Below are 21,974 nucleotides of genomic sequence, written 5' to 3' on the forward strand. Positions count from 1 at the left end.
TTTCCTTCTGCTAAGTTTGGGGTTCTTCTGTTCTTCTTTCTCTAATTGCTTTAGGTGTAACATTAGGTTGTTTATTTGAGATGTTTCTTGTTTCTTGAGGTAAGATTGTATTGCTATAAACTTCCCTCTTAGAATTGCTTTTGCTTCATCCCATAGGTTTTGGGTTTTGGTGTTTTCATTGTCATTTGTTTCTAGGTATTTTTTGAGTTCCTCTTTGGTTTCTTCAGTGATCTCTTGGTTATTTAGTAGTGTGTTGTTTAGCCTCTGTTTGTTTGTATTTTTTACAGATTTTTTTCCTGTAATTGATATCTAGTCTCATAGTGTTGTGGTCAGAAAGCATACCTGATACAATTTCAACATTCTTAAATTTACCAAGGCTTGATTTGTGACCCAAGATATGATCTATCCTGGAGAATATTCCCTGAGCACTTGAGAAGAAAGTGTATTCTGTTGTTTTTTGATGGAATTTCCTATAAGTATCAATTAAATCCATCTTGTTTAATGTATCATTTAAAGCTTGTGTTTACTGTTTTTTCTCATTTTGGATGATCTATCCATTGGTGAAAGTGGGGTGTTAAAGTCCCCTACTATGAATGTGTTACTGTCGATTTCCCCTTGTATGGCTGTTAGCATTTGCCTTATGTATTGAGGTGCTCCTATGTTGGGTGCATAAATATTTACAATTGTTATATCTTCTTCTTGGATTGATCCCTTCATCATTATGTAGTGTTCTCCTTGTCTCTTGTAACACTGTCTCTTGTATTTTAAAGTCTATTTTATCTGATAAGAGTATTGCTACTCCCAGCTTTCTTTTGATTTCCATCTGCATGGAATATCTTTTTCCATCCCCTCACTTTCAGTATGTATGAGTCCCTAGGTCTGAAGTGGGTCTCTTGTAGACAGCATATATATGCATCTTGTTTTTGTATCCATTCAGCAAACCTGTGTCTTTTGGTTGGAGCATTTAATCCATTCATGTTTAAGGTAATTATTTATATGTATGTTCCTATTACCATTTTCTTAATTGTTTTGCATTTGTTTTTGTAGTTCCTTTTCTCCTCTTGTGTTTCCCACTTAGAGAAGTTCCTTTAGCATTTGTTGTAGAGCTGGTTTGGTGCTGCTGAATTCTCTTAGCTTTTGCTTGTCTGTAAAGATTTTAATTTCTCCATCAAATCTGAATGAGATCCTTGCTGAGTAGAGTAATCTTGGTTGTAAGTTCTTCCCTTTCATCACTTTAAGTATCTCATGCCACTCCCTTCTGGCTTGTAGAGTTTCTGCTGAGAAATCAGCTGTTAACCTTATGGGAGTTCCCTTGTATGTTATTTGTCATTTCTCCCTTGCTGCTTTCAATAATTTTTCTTTGTCTTTAATTTTTGCCAATTTGATTACTATGTGTCTTGGCGTGTTTCTCCTTGGGTTTATCCTGTATGGGACTCTCTGTGCTTCCTGGACTTGGGTGGCTATTTCCTTTCCCATGTTAGGGAAGTTTTCACCGATAATATCTTCAAATATTTTCTCTGGTCCTTTCTCTCTCTCTTCTCCTTCTGGGACCTCTATAATGTGAATGTTGTTTTGTTTAATGTTGTCCCAGAGGTCTCTTAGGCTGTCTTCTTTTTTTTCATTCTTTTTTCTTTATTCTCTTCTGCAGCAGTGAATTCCACCATTCTGGCTTCCAGGTCACTTATCCGTTCTTTTGCCTCAGTTATTCTGCTATTGATTCCTACCAGAGAATTTTTAATTTCATTTATTGTCTTGTTTATCATTGTTTGCTCTTTAGTTCTTCTAGTTCCTTGTTAAACATTTCTTATATTTTCTCCATTTTATTTCCAAGATTTTGGATCATCTTTGCTGTCATTACTCTGAATTCTTTTGTAGTTAGACTGCCTATTTCCTCTTCATTTGTTTGGTCTGGTGGGTTTTTGCCTTGCTCCTTCATCTGCTGTGTATTTCTCTGTTTTCTCATTTTTCTTAACTTACTCTGCCTGGGGTCTCCTTTTTGAAACCTGCAGGTTCATAGTTCCCGTTGTTTTTGGTTTCTGCCCCCAGTGGCTAAGGTTGGTTCAGTGGGTTGTGTAGGCTTCCTGGTGGAGGGGACTGGAGCCTGTGTCTTGGTGGATGAGGCTGGATCTTGTCTTTCTGGTGGGCAGGTCCACGCCTGGTGGTGTGTTTTGGGGTGTCTGTAGCCTTATTATGATTTTAGGCAGCCCCTCTGCTAATGGATGGGGTTGTGTCCTGTCTTGCTAGTTGTTTGGCATAGGGTGTGCAGCACTGTAGCTTGCTGGTCGTTGAGTGGAGCTGAGTCTTAGCGTTGAGATGGAGATCTCTGGGAAAACTTTCGCCATTTGATATTACATGGGGCTGGGAGGTCTCTGGTTGACCAGTGTCCTCAATTCGGCTCTCCCACCTCAGAAACTCAGGCCTGACACCTGGCTGGAGCACCAAGACCGTGTCAGCCACACGGCCAGACAACGTTCAACCAAAGTTGTGATACTTATTTCCCTTGTAGGAGTCCACGTGATTTTAAGAAGCACTGTGGGAGGAGTATGTTAATAGCTACCATGTCTTGGGTCTTGCGATTAGCTTTCCCCTTAGCGACATCACCTCCCAGCAGGTCCTGAGGAGACCAGGCTCCTGTGAGAGAGAACTGGACCCCCCAGTTTCCCAAAGCTGAAACCCCAATGGGTCCTGAGGAGACCCAGCTTCCGTTAGTGTGGACTCAACCCCAGGTTGTCCTGAAGCCCGGGCCGTCAGCATGGACTCAGCCCTGCGTGTTCCAGAAGCCAAAGACCCAGCGGGTCCTGAGGAGATGGGCCTCCTGGCAGCTGTCCAGAAAGCCCTTTTCTTAAATTAAGCAATTTCAACGTTCTGAGCAATGAATCTGGCAGGAGAGACATAAAGATGGTAAAGATGGGATCCCTTCTCTCAAGCAGCTCACTGATTATTAAGAAAAATAGATACCCATACAAAAATCTGAAAGTGGACTGTCAGGGGCTCCTGTTCCATTAAGGTCCATTTATCTGGGAGTGTTGGTTGTCTATAGTTGGCATGATGTTTTTTTCTTTGTTTGTTTGTTTTTTGTGGTACACGGGCCTCTCATTGTTGTGGCCTCTCCCGTTGCGGAGCACAGGCTCCGGACGCGCAGGCTCAGTGGCCATGGCTCACAGGCCCAGCCGCTCCATGGCATGTGGGATCTTCCCGGACCGGGACATGAACCCACGTCCCCTGCATCAGCAGGCGGACCCTCAACCACTGCGCCACCAGGGAGGCCTGTTTGGCATGATTTTTGATAGTTCAGTGCCTGTGTCTGGTTGCTAATATAGTTATTATCACTTCTGGAAGATATGATGCATTTACTGAGATGCTACCACATTCCAGACACTGTGGTAGGCATTGCGATACAGTGGTGAGCCGAAGACGCAGTGCCTGCCCTGAAGGAATTTACCATCAAGTTACTAGATTCTAGTGTTTGAATAAGATATTTTAGGAAGCATAACAAATGTAGGCAGTCTTTCTCCCTAGAGGGAGAGGGATTTACACTTATGATTAATCTCAGTGAGTGACGGGAAACAAGGAAACAAGTGGATTTCTATGCCAAAGAAATAGCTCCTATGCTAATATTAACGTGATGAAGAGCACCCACTTTGGCATCACTGCAGGGATGCAGCCCTGCCAGCTCCTGGGCTGGGTAGGAGAGAGCAGCAAGCAGGTATGAATGTAGGGACTCACTGTGAAGGCCTCAGATGCCAGGCTAGTGTGAACCACATCCTGTGGCCAGTTGCTCTATAACAGCTCAAGGGGGTTCCACCAGGGAGTGAGATGGGAAGATGTGCCTACACCTCCCTCATCTCACAAGCAAACAGACAACAGAAGAGATGAGGGGTAAGAGGTGAAAATGCTAAGGACATAGAGTACATAGGACTGCATGCTGTTTAGTTGCTGTAAAGGAGGAAGACAGAAGACTGAAAGTTGACATCTAGGTTTCTGGCCAGTTTAAATGGCAGTGCTTTCAATACTTAGGGGAGCCCAGGAGAAGGAGGAAGAAGATGCTTTAAGGAGACGATAATGCATCCAGTTTTGAACATGTTGTTTTGTCATACTCGTGGGATATTCAGAGAGAGATGTTCGGGAGGTTTAGGCATAAAGGTTTGCTCCAAATAAGAGCAGAGTGGGTAATAGAAATTAGGGAAGCATTGTTCATCAAAGCCTTGAAATTAGATGTGAATAATAAAGCCAAATAACGAGACCCGTTGGGGGCTCAAGATGTAGTCCTTAGAATTTCTTTGCTGACCCAGCACTCTCCTTGCCAGGCAGATCCAATCTACTCATTGTACTGTGACCGTGAAATTGTCTTTAATTTTCCCAGGCAAAACTCCCCTCCTCATCTTGTGCCCTCTCTACTAGCTCTTAGCACAACTTGCCTTGCATTCTAATTAGCCATGGATAAGCCCGCCTTTGCCCCCTAGCCTGTAAGCTCCTGCAGAGCAAGAACTATTCTTATTCTGCTCTATGTGTGTCTCACCAATAGGTCATCAGTAGATGCTTGGGAAATGAACTTGAACTGATCGGCCTCTAAGTCTGTGAAACCCTTCTAGATGACAGACATTGTATATACACTATGCCACATGATCATCACAACCACCTGTGAGCTGTCTATTATTATCCTCATCATTCACATAAGAAAACTGAGGTTCAGAAATTGAAACAGGTCACACAGCCAGTGAGGGCTGAAGCCCAAATTTGAACCCAAGATGGTCAAACTCCAAAGCCCATGCTCCTTTCCCTAGGCCCTATGAATTCAACAACACAGTATCTTCTCGGTTGCTTCTAAAGTGAGTAGAAAGTTTAGTATCATCTAAATATTATCAAAAATGACCAACCTAATTGAGAAGGGAAGAGTAAGAATTGCCACAATTTTGAGGAAGTTTGTTTCTTTTCATCTATACCAAAAGGGATAATAAGCCCATTTTGCAGAGAGTTAAACAAAGACCCAACAGGGGACAACCGAGCTGTCACTCCAAGCACAGAGGTTGGAAAATGTGGTTTTCTTTTTCCAGCTTCTCATTTGGAAAACAACAGAATTCCCAAATTCCATGCTATTCCTGTTTCCTCACCTCATGGACCTATGTATCTCTGTGTGTGTTTATGTCACTAGGTTTGCTGAAAAGCCCAGTGAACAAGACGGCCCTGATGCTGATCGCTGTGAGCTCCTGCATCCTGGCCATGGTGTGTGGCAGTCAGATGTCCTGTCCACTCACTGTGAAGGTGACTCTGCACGTGCCCGAGCACTTCATTGCAGACGGTAAGAGCTGAGTGTCGGAGATGCCCGCATCTACTCGGCACCTTGCACCCCTGTGTGCTCCAATGTTCCCCATGCGTGGCCCAACCTCAGAATTATATTACTAAAAATGAGAGAGAATATTCAAAGAACTTAAAAGAGGTCCTTATCTTTGAAAATCCTGGATTATTTGAATGGAACTAAAGACTGCTTTTATTCCATGGGCAAGGGTAAGGTTTGTTAATAAAGAAAGAATTCAAATGTGCGTGCAGAAAGATTGAGCTACTTCAGAGAACCTACTGTTTTCTTATCATGCGTGTGCATACTATGCCTAACTAAAAATACCGCCCTGCCCCCCAAAATAGTCTTTTCCTATTTAAAAAATACAACAAAGAAGACTGTATGAGCTTTGTTGGAACTTCCTAAGTGTCCTGGATTATACTCCTATCTCATTTGCTGTAAATGTCCTTTACAAGCATGTTATATCCTACCATTTACTCCTCACCCAATTAGTTTGAATTAATGAGACACTATAGTTGCTGTACTCATTCGCAAAGCATGGTCCAAGAAGTTGATTAAGGTGCTTGATATCTATTGCTAAAGTGCCCTCCAGAAAATTGTTCCAGTTTATATACTCCAGCAGAATGCGATGTATTTCCCCAAATTCTTGGCATTATTATTTATTTATTTGTTTTTACAATTTACATATATTATAACTTTTCCTTTACATACATTACAAAAAATCATGTTTCTCTATAACAGAAATGTATCCATTTGGGGGAAGAATTTTTTTTTATTGAAGTGTAGTTGATTTACAATGTTGTGTTAATTTCTGCTGTGCAGCAAAGTGATTCGGTTATACATATATATACATTTTTGTATTCTTTTCCATTACGGTTTATCTTAGGATATTGAATTTAGTTTCCTGTGATATACAGTAGGACCTGGTTGTGTATCCATTCTGTGTATAATAGCTTACAACTGCTAACCCCAACCTCCCATTCCATCCCTCCCCTCCCCTCTCTCCCTTGGCAACCACCAGTCTGTTCTCTATGTCCATCAGTCTGTTTATGTTTTGTAGATAGGTTCATTTGTGCCATATTTCAGATTCCACATATAAGTGATAGCATTATGTTATTTGTATTTTTCTTTCTGACTTACTTCACTTAGTGTGATCATCTCTAGTTGCATCCATATTGCTACAAATGGCATTATTTCCTTCTTTTTTATGGCTGGGTAGTATTCCATTGTATATATGTACTGCATCTTCTTCTTTTTTTTTTTTTTTTGGTATGCGGGCCTCTCACTGCTGTGGCCTCTCCCTTTGCAGAGCACAGGCTCCGGATGCACATGCTCAGTGGCCATGGCTCACGGGCCCAGCTGCTCTGCGGCATGTGGGATCTTCCCAGACCGGGGCACGAACCCGTGTCCCCTGCATTGGCAGGCAGACTCGCAACCACTGCGCCACCAGGGAAGCCCCGCATCTTCTTTTTTATTATTAGTTTTTATTGGAGTACAGTTGATTTACAAAGCTGTGTTAGTTTCAGGTGTACAACAAAGTGATACATATATACATTATATATATATACGCACATGCTCATTCTTTTTTCAGATTCTTTTCACATATAGGTTATTACAGAATATTGAGTAGAATTCCCTGTGTTATACAGTAAGTCCTTATTATTATTATTATTTTTAAATGTATTGAAAGTTATCATAAATATAATAAAGAAGAAATATTAAGTATGCAGCTTAATGAATTTTTACATGAGTTCACCCAGATCAAACATAAAACATTTCCAGCACCTTCAGCTTCCTTATGCCCCCTCCCAGTGAATCCCTTCCCAGGGATAACCACTCTTCTAGCACCATATTAGTACCATTGTTATTTTTAAAAATCTTTTTCCCATTGGATATGTATCAGATGTTTTTGAGATCCTTTATATTTGTCAGCCATATTTTAATGCAACTCGATTTTATCTCTAATTTTTTAAGTTACAATGTTCACAACTTAGCACCAATCCCTTCAGTATGTTCTGTGCAGAGTGGCACTTCCACCTCCTTTCTCTCCTAGACTTATACTAAAGCATCCTGTGTTTACTCCTACTTCACCATAGTGAACTAGCCCCTACTTTAATTTTTTTTAATTATATTTTTATTGAGGTATAGTTGATGTGCCATATTATGTAAGTTTCAGGTGTACAATATATTTTGCACAATTTTTAAAGACTATATTCCATTTATAGTTATTATAAAATACTGGCTATATTTCCTGTGTCATACTATATATCCTTGTAGCTTATTTATTTTATATGTAGTAGTTTGTACCTCTTAATCCCCTACCCCAGTCTTGCCCCTCCCACCTTCCCTTTCCCCTCTGGTAAACACAAGTTTGTTCTCTATATCTGTGAGTCTATTTCTTTCCTGTTATAATCACTAGCTAATTTTATATTCTAATTTTTATTTCTATTTTTCAATTGAACTGCAAGTAAGTTTAGTATTTCTCATCTTATATGCACTCAGTTGATTTTTTGACCGAAGCAGAAGACTTTTGGTTCATCCCTATCAAATCGTATGTGCACATAAGACAGGAAAATATGGGAATATGAAATGGCAGAAGCATAGCAGAAGTAGAAGGAACAAAATTTACTGAAGTAGCTAGGCACGTAGGCTCATGGAGCTTGGGACTGGAAAAATTGCCAGAACCTGGGTGTGGCTGGAACATGGGATGGGAGAGTAAGAGTGATGAAAACCAATAGGGCAAATTTTGACCATTGTTGGAGGCATGTGAACTTACTTTTTATCACCACCAGTCACTATTCATTAATTGTAGAATGTTAGGTCTTAGAGACATCCACATTTTGAACACTTATTTTCACGCATGTAGAAATGGAGCTCCTAAGAGGCTAAGTAACTTGGTCAGGGTCATGATAAATAGTTTAATGGCTGAGATCAGAGACTATAGAATAATACAAACAAAATTCAAATACTTGCCCTATTACCTGCCACTTCTGTAGCCAAGTGAATTATTTACCTCTCTGAGTCTCAATCTCTGCGTCTATAAAATGGGAATGATAATAATACCTATCTCATAGGATTATTGTGAAGCCTACAATTCCGCATTTATCAGATTTTTAGATAACATGTAGGTGGGAAATAACAAAATCAAAGGATTACCCAAGAAAACTGTAAAACTACTGTGGTGGCTTCAAAGGATAGACAAAAATGTGGTAAATTAAAAGGTGCCCTTTCCCGATAATTCTTATTCTGATCTCTGTCATAAACTTAAAGCTTTATAACTACATGTAGACTTGTCTGCTTCTGCCTTTAGACTGGAATGTCTGTGAGGCAAGAATATCCCTGGTGACAAACATACTGCATGGCCTGTGATGGATGCTCAATAAATATGTGTTGAATGAATGAACAGGGCCTAAATTAAAGCAGAATTATGAAAAGTTCTGTGGGATTCTTCTACCAGATGTCTAAGCAGAAAGGGGAGACTGAGTGAAGGAAAACTAAGGCAGAGGATTCATAGAAGTAAAAAAAATTGGAAATAACCATGGAATATACAAGATTAGAGACACAATTTAGCAAATATGGTACACATAGTTAGGAGGACCTAACCCAAAGTGTGTCAGTCTCAAGGCATAATGGAACCCTCTTTCCCTACATGCTATAATATCTTTGTAAGGAATGTACCCTCTGAAATGGGACATGTTTGTGTAAGTCTCATTTTTCTCATCTGTAAAATGGGGATTATTTTGAAAAGATTGAATGACATAATATGTATAAAATACCAACAGAGAATCTAAAACACTGGGATTGCTTAATAAATAACAGCTTTTATTACTCTTATTCCTAAAATGATCCATAAAGGAAGAGACATCAGAAGCTAGACTATGGTCAAACAAGAAAGTATAAGAAATTATATAGATGTGAGTAGCTATTCTCAGGAAAATGGAACAGGGAGTCCATTATATGCCCCCCAACCCCTGGCCCATGGAAGTCTTGTAATGTCTTCCCAATGGAAGACATTAACACCTGAATGTCCTCCATCTTCTGGGGATCTTCAGGAATCCAGAATGCAACCAACACTTGAAGTCAGGTGGACAGCTCTCTAATAGTTCTAGGCAAGCAGACCTTCCACAGCACAATCCCAGTGCCTCTTGTGGGTGGATAATTTCTGTGCATTCCTCATTCCATTCTCCCAACAGGTCTCCAAAGTGATCTTTATTATCCCTATTTGACAGATAAAGAAACCAGGACTTGAAAAGCAGTAGAGTCTTGCTTTCCATGGGGGTGGAACATGATGTGACAAAGAAAAAATCATATGGGTTGGACTTAGTGGGGTCTCTAGCTCTGATTTCTGGAGATATGAGAGTGCTATGCAGGGAGGCAAGAGGGGAAATGATGACGATGGTGCCTATTTTCTTGAACCCTTATCATCACTTGGCGTTAATATTTATAAATGCATTGAGATATGGAATAAATAAAGAATGCAGATTGCATGTGTGCAATTAAATTATTTTTTTACATATATTATACAGCCAGATCAAAATATAGGCCCCCACCTAAGGCCACTGGCTGAGTTATAAACAGCAGTACCGTCATAATGGGGCTTATCAGGATGAGAGAAACCCCTGTCAAATGGGAGAGAATCGATTGAGACAAGGCCACCCAAGGACCATGGCCAAGGCAGCTCTCACCTTTCTTACCTTCCCCCATGAAGCTTAAGCTGCTAAGCTGCCAGCCCTTTCTTAGCAGACAGAGCTCTCAGCCAGCCTTGTGCATTGGGCTGTCTGTGGTGCTGAAGTATTGGAGATGGCTGAGTAATGGGTTCGGTCTTCAGGAAGAAAATGAATTTTGCACTTGTGTTACAGCATAGTTGTACTTGATGTGTGCTGCCCATTACAAGAAAAAGGTCAGCATGATATAGTACTTGTCCAGAGCTCAGCTGGTAAGAACAATAAATACTAACAGGGTCACCATCTAAGCCCTTGGCAAATATCATCTCTTCTTTGTCTGTGCCTTCTCAAGGCCACTGGTGGCTTTTTGCTCTGCTAAGCACATAGTGAAGAGATAGACTAGGTTTGTGTCCAAATTTACTGAAGTTGGCACTTGTTTTTCATCTGAGGCCTATAAGTGACCTTCATTTGGGTTATCTGGGCTCATGATCCCCAGAACTAGTGAATCACATTTTCTAGGAGTAGAGCCCAAGTATTAATATTCTCAACAAGAACTTGAGGTGATCCCTTAACAGAAGTTTGAGAGCTGCATCAGTATCTCTTTAAGTGTTACTTTGCTTTCATCTAACACATTATCAACTCCTTGCGATCTCTTGGAGCCCTGATAAGGGGCTTTCATTTCTTCCATCTTAGACTTGATCAATGCCATATTAATGGAGCTGCCTTATGGTACAATTCCAGTGATGGCCCATAGCACTGAATACCATGTGAATGGTCCAATGTGAGTTTTATAACAAGGCAGCTCTCATCACATGGATTTGGGCTTCACCCAAATTGCCCTATAGGTAGCATTATTGATGAATGGTTATTGGTTAACATCAAAAGCTCATATGAGTTGAGATGTTAGTTTCTTCATCCCTCGAGGCTCCCATTGTATAATATGTCAGGACATATTCACCAAATATCCTGGCCCTAAAGTAAGCCAGTAGAAGAGACAACATTTAAAGGAATAAGCTGTCTAGATGAAATGGGTGATATGGTCCCACTCCAGTGTAGATAGACAACACTATACCTAGAGTTCTCTGTTCCATTTTGTTCTGGTAGTTGTGCTTTAAGAAGCACAGAAGGTCAATGATATATTGGAAGGCATCCAAAATAAAGGAATTGCAGCCAAGGGATTGGAAAAATATTGTCAATACCTAATAATCCCTTAAGGAAAGGGTGGAGGAAAATCATTCTATAAGAAGAGTTGAAGGAACTTAGACAAAAAGTGAGCTTAGAATTATTGAGCATATCTGTTATGAATATGGCAGTGTTCAAAACACTTTACATGGAGTTACTAATGTAATTCTCATATCAGAACTCTGAGGCAGGATTTAGCATCCTCTTTTTGCATAAATGGAAGGTAGTTTTTGGAGATGTTAAGTGATTTGGCCAGATTAACACACAGAAGTGAAGCAAGGTATGAAAACCCAAGACTACCTGAACCTCTCATCCAAGTTTTTTCCATGTCCCATGCTTCCACAAAATTGACCATGATAATTATCATTTGTCTTGAAAAGGGAGCAGGCTTGTTCTGGAAGTCCCCAGGAAGCAAAATTAGAGCTATATGGGTGAGGAGGGTGGTCAGAGATGGGAGAAGATTGAGTCTTAATCTGAAAATGTCTTCACTTTATAAGCTTTAGTCTCATCTATAAAGTGGGGGATTATAGCAGTACGTATCTCCTACAGCTGTTGTGAAGAATAAATGAAGTAATGCTCATAAGGCTTTCAGCTCAGTACCTGAGACCTAGTAATGGCTCAATAAATCATATACATGTTAGTAGTTGTGATACTACTTTTTTTAATATTGGAAGGGGGTCCTTGCAAGGTAATGAGTTCCCCATCATAGGGAATTTCCTGAAAATAGATGACCACATTTATTTCTGTGAAGCCATAGAAGAAAAGTGAAGGAATGTGTTTGGCTAGGGTACAAAATATTTTGAATCAGAGCCATTTTATCAGACTATAAATTTTTAAAACACTTAAATTTTTAGGACCTTTAGAGTATGTTTGTTTATTCTTTACTTCCTCATCCCTGAGTATCACCCATTCTTTGCCTAGGCTCAGAAATGGAGTGAGACCCAGGAATGGGTTATGGCCAGTGATGTCTCTTGACTAAATACACCCCCCTACCCAATCACAGACTGTGTTCTTTTGTGTTGATATGCTCATTGCATAAATATCTATGCCAAAATATCTGTTTGTTACGGTCAAGTTAATGTGTTAGCCTTGACTTTTGGGTTGGACCAAGGTGTATTCAAGTCTTCTCTATTCCCTATGACTGAGGAATTGGGGATTATGGATTCCTTACCAGCCTATGAAATCCTCAAGTGGAAATGTTCATCATTAGGATGGCCTGGTTCATTTATATGCCACATGTGTAGCTGCTTTTGAACACAAAATTATATACAATGAATCTTGTTCTACATCTATTTGCTTGCACCCCTACTTTATGTCTTTCAACCCAAGAGAGTGAGCTAGTGTGTGGCTGTGCTGTTAATAAGGAATGAGGTTCATAAGTGACTTCAGAGCAAGTCTGCAGTGATTTGAATACATGGGAGGAGTATTTTCAATTCTTAGAAGTGAAAGTTACACCACACTGAAGGTGACCGCTTAGTCACAAACCACCAGGCAACTTGCCTAAAGCGAGTAGTTTCTTGGACATCTTGCTATCTGGAATCATCCGGAGCTTTGTTTTAAAGTGTTCAGTTTTAATTTCAGACTTTTGAGCACCGTGGAACATGTTCGGGTATAGAAGTGCTCCACAGTATGACCTCTCCCTTTTCCATTCTTAACTCCTTTGCATGCACTTAATACTATTTAGACAGATAGACTGCCTGACTTTGGATTACCTCATTTCTATGTATTGCAATCCTACCCATGTCTAAGACCTCACTTAATTTTCTCCTTTCTCCAGAAAACCTTCTTCACCAAAAACCCCAAAACTTCTTCAAAGGAAACGCCCAACAGAAATAATCTCTCCTTCCTTGAAAATTACATAGAACTGTATTTGTATCTTTCTAATAACCCCACAGTCTAATTTCCATCACTGTTATTGTTATGTATGTGTCACTGGAACAACTGACATAGTCCGAAGAACTGGCCTCCTGCATTAAATCAAGCGCCTCTCCAGGCTTTCCTTGACATTGCAAACAGAGCAATCTTTTAAAATGAAAAATTTCACCATGTTGCATCCTCCCATAAAACTGTTCAAATACTTCTTATTGTACTTATTATAAAGATTGAACTCTTTAACATGGCCTTTAAGTCCCAGCAAGATCAGGCCCCTGCCTGCCTCTCTAACCTCACCTTATACCAGTTTCTCTACATTGTTTTCTTAAATATCCTTGGCTGTCTCCTGCCTCAGGGCCTCTGCACATGTCTTTCTTACTCTCGGAAAATTTCTCCCCATTTCCTCAGTTTCTTCGGTACAAATTCCATTTACCCTACAGTGGCTGACCTCCCTTTTCATTTCCCAATCTCTCTTGGGCCCGTAACTATTCTTTCTCCTTGAGCCCTGCTCTATTCCTTGATTGCACTCATTCCTATTTGTAATTATAGTCTTATCTAGTTAATGTGAGCTCTCCCACAAGGTTGCGAGCTCCTTAAGGATAGGCATCATATTTGTTTATTTGGAACATTATATTCAGCACCTGGGACAGCACCCAAAACCAGAGTGCCCCCAAAGCTTTGGTTGAATGAAAATAAATAAATAAATAAATAAAGCGATTTTAATTGCTAGTCTGAAATTTCCTCAAGAGCAAAGCCACAGTTTATTCATGCCCTAAACTATTGTGAAGCCTAGCGAAGGTTCTGACTCAGTAGACATATAATAAATTATGACTGTGAAATGAATGAAGGGAGAAAGGGCAGGCAGGTGGGTGCAGATGCCCTAAGAAGATACCTTCTGGGGAATGACGGTGCAAGAAATCTGAGGCTGCCTCCTCTTCTTATGACTGACTTCACTTCCCAAGGTTTTTGTTCCCATCCCCAAAGATAATCAAACTCACATCTCTCCCCCTCCAACACCAAAATGAAACACGCCTTATCCCAGAGCCCAGGAAGAGGGGAAAATATAAATTGAGCTGAGATTCAGTACACCCAGGGGGGAGGTGGCAGTGAAATACCAATAAACCATATTAATATGCTGAAATCAGGAAGAATAGGTTGAACTCCAGCCCAGATTTAATAACTATACGTGAGAGAGTGCAGGAGAAGGCAAGCCTAGGTTTCAGTCAGAATTAAAATGAGATCTGTGATGAAACTGGTAATATAATTATAAACTGTGAAAAGTTTTTCCCTTCTCCCTCTTCTTGTACTTAATGGGCAGCTTGCTAAGCAATGACCTGGAGCTGGTGCTGGGAGCTGTGGAGAGCCCCTAGAGTGGATTCTGTTGTTGTTGTTGTTGTTTTCCCCTCAAATCTCTTCATTAGAAAAGTCTAAGTCCACAAAACCATGGAAGGAAAAAATGCTTCAAGCTTCCTTAGATAGTAACTGATCCCCAGGTTAAAAGTGACAAGGGGCTTGAGGGGAGAACAAACCCCGGAAAACCATTCTAAGCACCTGAACATGTTCAAGCTTTTAAAGATATCACAACAGCCATTTCAGTTGCGATTTTTAATGGCACTTTGTGCTACGATGTTAACTTGGCTTCCTCCCAGGATGAATTGTTACTAATTCCCCTTCTTAACAAAAGGTATAACTGAGTTTGACATCCAAATTTGGAGACGAATTTCTGTGTTTTGATAGCAGATCAAGTCCAAAAATATTTTAGTAGGAACTAGAGGCAGAGGATGGTTGCAGGGGGTAGGGGAATTTAATTTATTCTTGTTAATAATTCTGCTGTTGTGAGCAGAAGCCCACTTTGACTTTTTGACTAGGAGGAGAGAATGGCAGGTGGGAGCTTTGATGGGATGGAACTCAGGACTATGGAGTTAGATGTTCCATCATTTGTTGGCTTGTTGTTTGCAGAGTGGTGTAGGGTTGCGGCAGTGGTGCAGTGCTGGGATAGAGAAGGTCACGTGGTACAGAGGTTAGGTGCACTGCTCTGTGACCCAGCGGATGTGAGTTCTACTCCCAGTTCTTCTGATTTCTAGTTTTCTGACCTTGGTAATATTAATTCACCCCCCACTTCTCACTTTTCTTTCCAAAAGCAGTGTTGATACTCCTTGCCTCAACTGAGTGTGAGTGGGGCTGATGAGTGTGCATGCACTTGGCCAGCTGTGAGAATAGCTGTGATGATGAGAACATTGTGCTTTTCCCTTTCTGTTTGTTCAGTGTTTTATTATTTTTGAAGACAAAGAGGTTGAGAAGAGGTCTTAGTGGGTATGGCCATGTAAGAAGAAGGTACAATTTTAGAGAGGCTTAGCTTGGCCCCAAGGAAGAAATTAAATAGTTAAAAATTCATTAATAATATCACCACTTTTTTTTTTTTTTTTTTTTGCGGTACGTGGGCCTCTCACTGTTGTGGCCTCTCCCGTTGTGGAGCACAGGCTCTGGACGCACAGGCTCAGCAGCCATGGCTCACGGGCCCAGCCGCTCCGCGGCATGTAGGATCTTCCCGGACCGGGGCACGAACCCGTGTCCCCTGCATCGGCAGGCGGACTCTCAACCACTGCGCCACCAGGGAAGCCCATCACCACTTCTTGATTCATATATAGTGCCTGTTACTTCCCTTCCTTCCTCCCTCCTTCCTGTGGTCAGCAAAGATAGCACATCGCCTTCTCTGTGGCATGCTTCGTTGCTCAGGGATGCAGAGATGGATAAAACAGTATCTCTGGCCTCCCCCAGTTTGGTGGTAGTAAGACACTACCAAGCAGATGAAATAGGAAACACAGTGTGGTAAGAGTCTTAATGGGGTTTGCAGTGCGTGCTATGGGAAAATAGGGGAGGAGCAGCCAAGTACCCCAAGCTGGAGATGGGGGGTGGTGCTAAGGAGAGGATGTCTTAAGGAGGTGCTACCTGAGTTGGGTCTTAGAGCCACTGGTGCTTCCCTGGAGGTGGGTGAGGATGACACAGGCTTTCCAGAGGGGTCATGGACACTTTTCACCACATCCCTATAGACCCTGCTGCTCAAGCCTCCTGGTAATTGTGATAATAACAATGCTGTGAATTGGTAACATTTACAGAACATTGCTACGTGCCAGGCCCCGTGCTGAGTGCTTTGCAAAGCATTACCTCATTTAATTCTATTACCATATGTGGTAGATCCAGGCATTTTCCCCATTTTTAAATTTAAGGGAAACTAAAGCTGAGGGAGTTTATGTGACCACCTCAATGTCACACAGGCAGGAACGGGTTGAGCAGAATTATTTCAAATTAGTGGCCACAGGATGTGGTAGACAGAGAATTATTCAATGACAAGATCAGGTTCCACCTCTGCCACAAATTCACCTTGACTTTGGGCAAATCTCTACTTCTCCAGGCTTTTTCCAGGTTTTTTCACTGTAAAATGTGGGAAAGGGAGCAAGATGGTCTTAAAATTCCTCCCTGGCCTAACATTCTAACAGTAGAATGAGAAATACTGGGGTTCAGAGTCCCTCTTTACTCATCCCATTAGGTGTGTGACCTCTGGAGTATTTATTCAGTCATTCCATTAGCATCCTCAGTCCTCTGCTTTCTGACTCTTGTTTGGGACAGTCTGTGGCTAGGCAGCCCCTGAGCGAGGATCTTGGGAGCAGAGGCAGCTGAGCAAACCTTTCACAGCCCACAAGTTGCCATTTGAAGAATGCTTACAAGGATCACAGCCAAGCTTGTGCAGGGACCGCAGGCTCCCGGGGCTGCTGGGATGAAACAGAAAGTGGTGGGGAGCTGGGCCATGGTGGGAAAGATGCCTCTCAGTCTTTAACCCCCAGCTTCAGCTGCTGAGGGACCTTGAACATCTCGGATGCCAGCAAGGGCCTGGGAGGGGGAGGATGCATCATATTCAGAAGGAAATGATGAGATGGGAGGAATAATTAAAACCTGTGTATCCCTCCTGCTTCTCTACCTCCCCCTGCTCATTCCTGCCCCCTTCCCCCTCCCCACTCCCGGCCTGTGGTGCCCAGCAGAGCCTTGCTGTTTGGCTTTCCTCCCTAGCCACGCCTCTGAGTTATCTAACCCAAATATATCTGCAGCTGCACATCCTTGTTTTTTTGTTTTTGGCTGCTGTTGGCAACTTCCTGGAGCTCTGCTAAAGTCCCTGGGCATCTCACCCTTACTTGGAATTATTCCCAGAGCCTGGACTTCCCCTGAACTTTCCATGTCTTCCCTCCCCTGCTTTCACCCTGATTCTCATTTGGACTTTATCAGTGAATCCATCCATCAAGACCGTCAGCTGACACTGCTGAGTGTCTGCTCAGTGCCAGGACTCATGCTCTAGAACTCACTCAGATACTTACCTGCACTAAGGGAGTGTGAGGTAGGGGAAAGAACAGGAGATTTAGAAGCAGAAAAACTCCAGTACGAATCTGCACTCCTCCACTTACTAACTATGGATCTTGGATGAGTCACCTCACTTCTCTGAACCATCAATTTCACCATCTATAAAAGTACAGCTCTTTGCCTCTATTTCACAGGGCGTTGATGAGGTTGAAATAGAAAGCGGTATGAAAATAGCCTATAACAGGTGCTCAGTAAATGCTAAGCATGCCCTCAAAGGGATTGCACTTGTTATTTAAAGTGATTGGATAGCTATAAAGCAAAAAACAACACTAGAAGGCAGATCATAATCTGGACCAGGAGGGGCATATAGTTAAGAGTCAGCAAAGGCAGAAATAGAGACACAGTTGTAGATGACAAACGTATGGACACCAAGGGGGGAAAGCCGCGGGGGGTGGGCGGTGGTGGTGGGATGAATTGGGCGATTGGGATTGACGTGTATACACTGATGTGTATAAAATGGATGACTAATAAGAACCCGCTGTATAAAAAATAAATAAAATTCAAAAAAAAGAAAAAAAGAGTCAGCAAGATTGCCAGGGAAGCCTGGTATTTTCCACTGGACAGACCTGGGTAAAGCTTCAAGGAGCTAGAGGCTTTAATTTGCCTTGGATTTGTCCCATCGGAGGAAGCTGGATGGACAGGGATTGGAAGTGAGACTCTATGCTTTGTTGGAGATGATGAGAGAGAGTGAAGGCAAGAAGGATGACCTTCCAGGCAGAAGGGACAGTAAGAGCAAAGGTGTGGCAGGAGCAGAGAGCATCCAGAGCGTCTACAGCTCTGTGGGGCTTGAACGGGACTAAAAGGAGGAGCAGACGAGAAGAGCAAGGGTCTCTGTGTTGGGCTTTTACCGTGGAGGTGGTCGGGGGTCACAGAGCCGCTAAAGGTTTTTTTTTTTTTTAAAGAAGATGTTGGGGGTAGGAGTTTATTAATTAATTTATTCATTTTTGCTGTGTTGGGTCTTCGTTTCTGTGCGAGGGCTTTCTCTAGTTGTGGCCAGCGGGGATCACTCTTCATCGCGGTGCGCGGGCCTCTCACTATCACGGCCTCTCTTGTTGCGGAGCACAGGCTCCAGACGCGCAGGCTCAGTAGTTGTGGCTCACGGGCCTAGTTGCTCCGCGGCATGTGGGATCCTCCCAGACCAGGGCTCGAATCCGTGTCCCCTGCATTAGCAGGCAGACTCTCAACCACTGCGCCACCAGGGAAGCCCCCGCTAAAGGGTTTTAAGCAAGGGAGTATAAGTAAGGTAGCTGCTTAAAAGACAATGCAGTATGGCAATTCAGAGTTTGGGCTGTAGAGTCCGATGTATCTGGGCTCAACTGCTGGTTCCATGACTTACTAATAGTAATTTGTTATTACAAATGTTACTTGACCCTCCGGTGGAGTGGACATAATTTTTTTTTCTTTTTTTTTGCGGTACGTGGGCCTCTCACTGTTGTGGCCTCTCCCGTTGCGGAGCACAGGCTCCAGACGCGCAGGCTCAGCGGCCATGGCTCACGGGCCCAGCCGCTCCGCGGCATGTGGGATCTTCCCGGACCGGGGCTCAAACCCGTGTCCCCTGCATCGGCAGGCGGACTCTCAACCACTGTGCCACAAGGGAAGCCCTGGGCATAATATTAATAGCTCCCTCTTAGGAAATGTAAATGAGATAATATCTCTCTAGTATTTAGTAGAATGTTTGGCAAGCACTAAACACTGGGTAATACTTGTTTTTATTGACATCATCATCTTCATCACTCTCTCCTAGTCTAAGTTAGTCTCCCTCTTAAACGATCCTGAACTTTTCTTTTTTGCACTTAGCACATTCACAATTGCTTATTTGATGTCTAATTTGGTTAAGAGTCTGAGCTGTAGATTCACACTCCCTGGGTTCAATACCTGGCTCTGATATTTCCTAGTCATGAAGCATTGAGCTAGTTATTTAATTTCTAAGCCCTTGTTTACTCATCTTTGAAAGGGGGATGATAACAGTAAACCAACACAAAGGGCAATCAAATGATTGTATATGAAGCACTTGACAAGGACTCGGCACATAGTTGAGACTTGGGAAACAATACCCCTGATAATGCTACTTTAAACCCCTAAGAGCTAAGATTGTAGCTGTCTTGTTCTTGTGGAGTCTCCAGTACACAGTCAGCGTTCAATACAGATCTGTGGACAGACTGACCACAGTGTAGAAGGTGAGTCTGAGGGCCCAAGGCAGAAGGCAAGCAATTTATTAGGGGGCTGTTACATTTAGTCTGTATGGTTATGTCTGAACAAGGGCATTAGAAGTGAGAGTGAAGATAAGGGAGTCCTATGGAACGAGAGCAAGGAAACTTAACAGCTCATTGCAAGGAGAAGCCAAAGAGGGAAAGGAGTCAAAGACTACTTGACATCTGCCTCCTGGGATCCCTAGAGGCTGGTGACCCCAGACATCAAAATACGAGTACTTTTTGCCCAGCTGTGAAGTGCATGAACACCAACAGCAGAGTGCATGGGTTCAAGTCCTAACTCCACCTTCCCTAGGATGCTACTTTGTCTTCGGAAAAACAGGGATGCTAATGCACCGGGAATCAGACTGGGATCCTTGGGATTAAGTGGTTGTTAAATGCAAGAGCCTGGCCGTGGTAAACACGCCCCAAAGCTAGCTATTATTACTATTCTGCTCATGCACCACCTTTCCTACGTGAGATCAAGAATCAGGTGCCCACCTCTTGGTTATGTTTGTAGAAAAGAAGGAAAGAAAAATGCAAGGAACTTTGAAGAACACACAGGCTTAGGACCTTTACAAATCCTACCTGGATGGAAATTATTAGTAAGAGATGTCACTGTGCTCTCTGAGCAAAATTGATTTGCCAGATCTCTGAAGGCTGCGCTCTTGAAGGTTTGAATCATTTGAGTAATATTTCAGGTGAAGTCTCACCACAGTCTTCGGGCCAGGATGGAGAATGGAGAGAGTGACCAGTCCTGGCCCTCACACAGGTGCTGACATGACCAGTGAGTGTGAAGGCTCCGGGGGTGGCCGTTTCCTGAAGAGACTCCAATGCAACATTAACGTGCCGGGCATGCAGCCTGCCGTGGAAGCAGAGGCTGGAAGGGAGGCCCAGGGGCCCAGTGATTGGAGCTGGTGTCACATTTGAAATATGGAAACAATTAACAGTGGCAGTTTCCGCCTCAAGAGAGAATGTAGGTGCAGGGTTGAGGGCACACAGTGGCCATGTCGCACATGGCAAAGCAGCCAGCTTGGCAATTTTCTAAATTGTAGAATGTGAGAGCCAAAAAATATTTTCAGCCTTATCTTTACTCGTTTCCTTTCTCATTAGCACTCCAGCCAAATGAAATGGCTGTTTCCTGAAGGCCCAGTTTCTCTTTTTTTTTTCCTTTACAGCCATTGCTTTCCTGTCATCTAAATCCTCTTTTCCCTCCACTCCACCTACCTGCTGCTTCCTAGTACTTAAATGTTCAGCTCAGATGTGGCCACCTTGACTTTGCAGGGGAGACAAGGGCCCTAGCTCTGTGCCTCCAAAGCTCCCTGTTTCATCTTCATCACAACCTTGATGATGGTCTGTAGTAACTGTCTAGTTATCCTGCAACACTACTTTCAGGCAGGGTCTCTCTCCTCCACCTTGATAGCCTCCAAATGTCACAGTATCCAACAAGGAGTGGGAACTCTGTAGTTTTATTTTTTTTCTTTATTTCTCTGTTTTTAAAAAATTTATTGGAGTATAATTGCATTACTGTGTAGTGTTAGTTTCTGCTGTAGAACAAAGTGAATCAACTATATGTATATATCCCCTCCCTCTTGAGCCTCCCTCCCAACCCACCCCTATCTCACCTCTCTAGATCATCACAGAGCACCCAGGTGAGCTCCCTGTGCTATACAGCAGCTTCCCACTAGCTATCTATTTTACACGTGGCAGTGTATATATGTCAGTGCTACTCTCTCAATACATCCCACCCTCCCCTTCCCTCCCTGTGTCCACAGGTTCTCTACATCTGCATCTCTTTTCCTGCCCTGCAAATAGGTCATCAGTACATTTTTTCTAGATTCCATATATATGCATTAATATACAATATTTATTTTTCTCTTTCTCATTTACTTCACTCTGTATGACAGACTCTCGGTTCATCCACATCACTACAAATGACCCAATTTCTTTCCTTTTTATGGCTGAGTAATATTCCATTATGTGTGTGTGTGTATATATATATATATATATATATTATATCTTCTTTATCCATTCATCTTTTGATGGACATTTAGGTTGCTTCCATGCCCTGGCTATTGTTACAGTGCTGCAGTGAACATTGGAGTACATGAATCTTTTTGAATTATGTTTTTCTCAGGGCATATGCCCAATAGTGGGATTGCTGGGTCATATGGTAGTTCTGTTTTTAGTTTTTTAAGGGACCTCCATACTGTTCTCCAAAGTGGCTGTATCAATTTACATTCCCACCAACAGTGCAAGAGTGTTCCATTTTCTCCACACCCTCTCCAGCATTTCTTATTTCTAGATTTTTTGATGATGGCCATTCTCACCAGTGTGAGGTGATACCTCATTGTGGTTTTG

At 42.3% G+C, this 21,974-nt stretch overlaps 1 protein-coding gene across 4 annotated transcripts in view; it reads left to right on the forward strand.

Annotated features, from left to right (window-relative positions):
- The window catches only part of ASTN2 (astrotactin 2), a 927,905-nt gene that overhangs the window by 370,256 nt on the left and 535,675 nt on the right, over positions 1 to 21,974 (forward strand). For all 4 annotated transcript variants that reach the window (XM_060101146.1, XM_060101145.1, XM_060101147.1 and 1 more), the window contains one exon: positions 5,153 to 5,299. In XM_060101146.1, coding sequence (XP_059957129.1) covers positions 5,153 to 5,299 — 147 coding nt within the window. The remainder of the gene's footprint in view (positions 1 to 5,152; positions 5,300 to 21,974) is intronic.

Source organism: Mesoplodon densirostris, chromosome 6 (genome assembly GCF_025265405.1).
Source record: "Mesoplodon densirostris isolate mMesDen1 chromosome 6, mMesDen1 primary haplotype, whole genome shotgun sequence".
NCBI classification, from domain to species: Eukaryota; Metazoa; Chordata; class Mammalia; order Artiodactyla; family Ziphiidae; genus Mesoplodon; species Mesoplodon densirostris.